Consider the following 6,000-nt stretch of genomic DNA (forward strand, 5'->3'; position numbering starts at 1 on the left):
GTGTGTGTGTGTGTGTGTGTGTGTGTGTGTGTGTGTGTTTGTGTTTGTGTTTCAGATCTGAAGAGGCTTCTGCCCTCTATGAGTCCAGATCCAACTGAGCTGCAGAGAGCCATCGAGGTGCAGCTCCTTCGCAGCGCCGTTAGCGCCATGACGAAAGCAAATCAACAACCGGAGCAGAGGACCACAGCCAACCCAGAGTGAGTGAGAGTGTGAGATGCACTGGACACAGAAACAAGTATCTGGTCCTGAAGGGCTCAGGGATCCAGGTTACTCTTATGGGTGGGGTGATGAGAGCTAGTTGGTGTGACGTGCTGTCTGACCTCCTTGCTTTGTGTTTACTGTCGGTCATACAGTCATAGTGTTGTACATGGTTGTAAACACAGAAAGTGCCATAGTTTTGAAACAAACAGTCTAAAAACTCGGGTCCCTCTCTTGGCTTACTGGTCACTGTTGTTCAAGGTGTGTTGAGCTTCAGGAGCGTTCCCCACTGAAACCAAGAAGAGAACTTTTGTTATTGTTGAAATAGTTTTGTAAACATCGGTGTGCACTTTTCTTTTAAATGCCAGAGTTCTGCGGTCTCTTCGATAATCATGTGATGTGATGTTGCAGTACGTTGGTGCGCTGCCTGAAACAGACTGGACGCATATGCTTGGGTCCTCTCCGCCTGTCCACCCTCACTCTGTCTGATGCCCTGCCCACGCTGCCCACCCTGCAGCTCCACTGCACTGCTACGCTGGAGAACACGATCACGGGACAAGAGGTATGTACTCCCTTACTTTACATTCCGTTATATGTACAGCCCTGTACAGGGGGGGGGGGGGCAGGGCAGAACTGACCGTCACTGATTGGTAAAATACAAACAGCAGTTATGTTCTAAAGCACAAACAAATACTCAACAGATGATTGACTGTGGAGACAGACTCTCTTAGTTTCACTTTCCTCCTCTACATTTCATTTACGACATCCAACAAGCATCAGTAATTGTATGCTGCAGTAAAAGACAGACCCTACGGTTTGAACTGAAGGCTTCACAGTAAGTTTACTCCTGTGCCACCAACCGGTAAGAAGTGAACCACTGTCAAAGGATTGATAACCCAGAGTTAAAGCTGAACTTGCCTCACTATCCCCGTGAGGGAACTTCAGGGTTGACCCTTGGTTTTCTTACTTTGACGGTGGTTAGATCGCCATAATAACTCCTGCTGCACAGCAGTTAGTCTAGTGACAATCAAAGCTTGGTGTGCAGGTCGTAACATAATATTACACTCATGAAGAAGTGAATGTCATAATGGAGCCTCAAAGCAACACAGTTTAAAGTGTGAATGCATATATGAAAAGGCTCATCACATCACTGCCCCGTCTAGGGCCCTAGTAGATCTAGAGCTACAGTAACTGTAATTACATGTGTGTATGTAGGCTATTCTTATGGCATGTAGCCTATGACAATGTTGAATTCCACCATGTGTGTTGTGTGTATTGGTTGCAGGACTGCGTGATTCCTTTGTCCAGTGAGGCTCTGAGCTCTTGTAAGCAACAGGATGTGCAGCCTTTCCTTCAGGCCCTCAGATACACCATGTTCCAGAGGCAACTCCTCCACAAACTCAAAGGTAACTGTCAATGACTAATGACTACACCAGGTGAGTTGGCAGTAGTGCTGCGATGGATCAACTCACGGTTCGGATCAGAGTCACAGATCTGATCAACACAAAAGAAAAAAGGGAGCAAATATAACTTTTAGAGATCCCTGATCATGTTTTATTTGTCACCGATACTAATTTCTCATCACTGATGATCAATATTGGCAGTTCCAGATTCCTTTGTTGTTTGGTTATAGCAGCTGGTCTACAAGGCTCCAGATATTTTACATTTTTTTTTTGCCACCGTCCCAAAAATCATTTCAACCGCTCTGAAGTCGGTTAACCATCAACAATTCTAAATGTTATCTTTTTACTTTGTTATAATCATCTATAGTGTTTTCCTTTCTTCATAAAAACACAGTTCAAAAGATAAGGAAATGAAAGATTGTATTTTTATGGATTAAAACAAATCTTGTCATTAGTAGTTTTAATGATGTATTATAAGCTGCTTAGTGTAAACAGTTCATAATTAATCTCTAATATCTATTTATAGTGATGTGAAAACAACTGGATTTATTCAAGTTAATCATCAACACTACATTTTACAAGATTACATGTGAACACATCATGATAACATTATAATTTACCTTCGTCCAATACTCGTTTTCACTGAGCAGAGCCTGAAGGCATCATAATGTAACCAAACGTTGATTTAAACACAATTAGTTGTTTATAATGTAACATTATCAGAGATCTGCATCTAGAAACGTATGAATGATTCCTGATCGCATGTTTTACTGAATGTTGGTGGATAACGGTCGTCAGTAAAACTTTATTTCCCACTGTGATGGTTAACGTTAAACTGTAATTAATCCGAGGTTCACGTGCGTGCTGAACCATGAGGGGGTCCGTATGGATTGTTGTCGTTCTCTTCACATATTAAAGTTAATCTCAAACCACACACACATGTCACACAATGTGTTCAGAGGGTCTGAACCATTCAAACCATACAATATTCCCCATTTTTCATATATTATTGGTATTTTAAAACTTTTCGAGCCAGCAAATGTAATTAAAGTCTTTAAATGGTTCATAATGTTGCAGCTAGAATCTTCACTATGACCACAAGATGTGAGCACACTACGAGGGCCTTAACAGAACAGAGCCACAGTTGATGTTTTTAGTTCCGCCTGTGTCAAAATGACTGCTGTAAAAAGGGCATATAGCTTCCCTTCATTGGCCAGCTGTCCATGTCAGATCAGACTTTAGCAGCCTGGTCTCCTTAAACCTCATACCTCATAGTCAGGACTCCCTGCTGCTGTCTGTCCCCAGAGGGCAAAAGAAGTGAGCAGACCAAATGTCCTCTGTCAAACTCTCTTCTTATGGCGTAAACCTCTAAATGGACATCAGACGGTCTGATTCATGAAACTCAGGATGAGGCTGGTGTTTCACCCAAATACTACTTTCTGTCTATCTTCTTATAATTAATTGCACGTGTAACATTTGGTTCAGCATTACTGTCTGCATTCGCCAAGCTATGACACCCACTACCGTGATGGTTGGGCACAAATACTTATTGGTTCTTTTCTTTATCAATACTCTTGTTTGTTTCATTACTAAATATTTGCTTTTTGATGTGTTGTTTTTAACAATAAATTCTGAACAATTTTTATATTTAAAAAAATAAGTAAATGTTGTTTCTAGAGCAGCAACGATAATGTTTACAACAGCAATGTCTCATTATAAATCTAAAATGAAATGACAAATCTTCCTGAGTGAAGTCAGTCATCCTTCCTGTTCTCTGTCCTCCAGGCTCTGCTGATAGAGGGAACAGGGCTGCGTTGTTTTTAAGATGCATGGGAAAGTATGCTCACTAATGCCATGTCCATTCTTGTCCAGGCTACTCTTCCACCATAGACGGCCACCTAATGGAGCTTTGTCTGACCGCTGTCAAATTTGCTCGGAAAAAAGGCAACATCGCCCTGGCGTCCCGCCTGCTCAGCCAATGTAGCGACGGGACGCAAGAAGAGGATCAACAGGACGAGCTGAGCCAGGCCTTCAGGCGGCTCACCTTGGAGGGTACTCTGGGAGAGAAATGGGGACCAGAGCTGCAGATCGAAAAAGCCAAAGTCCTGAGAACTGCAGGTGACCAACAGTAGACATTCACCATGAAATAGATTGATTGAGTTTTAACATGGCCGCTTTAAACACGAGCATTTTTTATCAATCCGGTGGTCGTCAACACGTTTGATTGCTCACAGCTATAGACTCCGCTGGTGTTTTGGTTTAACGAGTGACCGTGTTATCTGGTGACCTTTTTAGCCGAAGCGTCCCTGGTTGTTGAGGCACCAGTTAACACGTTCATCACTATATAAAGTGAAACTCCTGTTGCTCTGAAACAGTCGTGATCCTGTCAGGATTCCGTAGAACTTGAGTCTGCTGGTATTCGATTATATAACGATTCTGACACGTGAACATGCAACAAGCAGACACTTTGATGATGGTACCAGTTTTAATTCATTGTTTACAGCGTTGCCAACATGCGCTCTGCATAGTTTTGTTGACCTCGGCTATAAAAGGGTCTCAAAGCACACAAAGCCTAAAGATGCAGAACAGTGACAACAAAACATGGCTCACAAAATGTCAGCTGACAAAGACATAAAGGCTGATCCCAGCTAACACATTTATTGCCAAGCGTCCTCTGTTTCTGTATCTCTTCAGTGTGTTGTTGGTGTTGTTCTGGACATGTTTTCTCCAACAGTGTCTCTGTCCTCAGGCCAGTCGATGGCGGCCATGGAGATGCTGAGCAGGGCTGCCCTGTCCTACTGCCATGTGGGGAAGAATGAAGGGGCCGCCTGCCGCTCACTGCTGACACTGTGCAAATGGCTGCTGGCTGACTGGAAGGACATGACGCCTCAGCTTAAACAGGCACGCTCACCTTTCAATACAGCTCTACATTTACCCAAGTTTTGGTGTTACAATATAAGCCTGACATTTCCATAATACTATTTATTGGTACAAAGCATGTTGTACTATTTTTGTGAGATGCACAGACAGCAGTTTTCTTGGCCCACTTTGCATTTTAAGAAGTTTCAACTGGGGATTCAGATCTTCTGTCTAAGAAGTGTAATTGACAGTGAGGCTCCAGGCTAACTTCTTTACCACCGCCCCAAAACATTATTTCAGACTTAAAGTCAGTGTAAAACATCCTAATTGTTATCCTTCTACTTTGTTATTGTCAACTATAGTGGTTATTTATATATATATATAAACACACAATTCAAATGATTAGGAAATAATAGATTGTAATTTTATTTAAAGGCAAAATAAATCTTCTTAGAGCTCGTGTTGGGGAGATAAACTGATCTCTGGGGACAAAAAGCTGTTGGCACGCCGGCCTCCTGCACACAAGGGAAAGCACCCACCTGTATTCTAAGGGTGGTCTCGCAGAAATCTTACAGCCCCACAAAATACCTTTATACAATAACACAAACATTTTTCCGGGTGTTGACCTCATAAAATCTGACTTATTGTAATGTAGTTCTTCTTTACAATGTGGGCTGGGTGGTGGTGTTATGGAGGAAATGATTAAAGGACTGCTGGTGTTTTGGTTTAGGTGGTAAAGAGGTCGGGAGCCGTAAACTCGTCCAATGCTGTGGGCAGCTTGTCACCTCTGAGCCGGAATATTGCTGCTCTGCTGGAGCTTCCTCTAGAGGACCAGGGGATTCCCCACATCATTGCTGAGACCTCAGGTAACATTCGCAGTACACCTAGAATAACACATACACGGCTAAGTGTCCACACTCAACAGGTGTTAAAGTCTTCATACCTCTAGTCTAGAGGTATGAAGACACATCCAGATATGTCCGTATGCCTTCATTAATATCTAAACTACCAGGGTCTTGTACCACAGAGACGGAGCACAATTAAGTCACGCCCACACCGGAGGGTCAGTTTGCCATCCTGGATAAACTCATATTGCAAACAGCTTATCACATAATCTTCAGTATTATCCATCATTGTAGTTATTTACTGCACCCCTGGCAGACAGACCTAGGATGCTACGATAATCTTTTGACATGCTGAAATATGATGTTTTTACCCAGCTACAGCCATGTAGTTTGCATTTCAGCACTGGGATGCATATTGTGATTGTGTTCCGTTCGAAAAGTTGTGGTTTTCAGAGTGTGACAAAAAGTATAGTAGTGTTGTTTGGTCCTTCCCTGTGCAGTGAGTGTGGGCGTTGGGGAGCCCGACTTTGTGTTGGGCCAACTCTACCAGCTGTCCACCAGCCTGGCTCCAGAGATGGCCAAGTCCTGGGCAGCGCTGGCCAGCTGGGCTTACCGCTGGGGCCGGAAAGTGGTGGATAATGCCAGGTTTGTGTGTGTGTGTGTGTGTGTGTGTGTGTGTGTGTGTGTGTGTGTGT

The 6,000-nt window shown here is 43.2% G+C and overlaps 1 protein-coding gene across 1 annotated transcript in view; it reads left to right on the plus strand.

Annotated features, from left to right (window-relative positions):
- smg1 (SMG1 nonsense mediated mRNA decay associated PI3K related kinase) overlaps nt 1-6,000 on the plus strand; it is a 60,892-nt gene that overhangs the window by 26,914 nt on the left and 27,978 nt on the right. The window contains exons 26-32 of the mRNA XM_031871131.1: nt 56-197; nt 610-760; nt 1,484-1,604; nt 3,474-3,719; nt 4,351-4,502; nt 5,191-5,326; nt 5,806-5,950. Coding sequence (XP_031726991.1) covers nt 56-197; nt 610-760; nt 1,484-1,604; nt 3,474-3,719; nt 4,351-4,502; nt 5,191-5,326; nt 5,806-5,950 — 1,093 coding nt within the window. The remainder of the gene's footprint in view (nt 1-55; nt 198-609; nt 761-1,483; nt 1,605-3,473; nt 3,720-4,350; nt 4,503-5,190; nt 5,327-5,805; nt 5,951-6,000) is intronic.

This window comes from Anarrhichthys ocellatus, unplaced genomic scaffold (genome assembly GCF_004355925.1).
Source record: "Anarrhichthys ocellatus isolate YVR2014 unplaced genomic scaffold, GSC_Weel_1.0 scaffold56, whole genome shotgun sequence".
NCBI lineage: Eukaryota > Metazoa > Chordata > Actinopteri > Perciformes > Anarhichadidae > Anarrhichthys > Anarrhichthys ocellatus.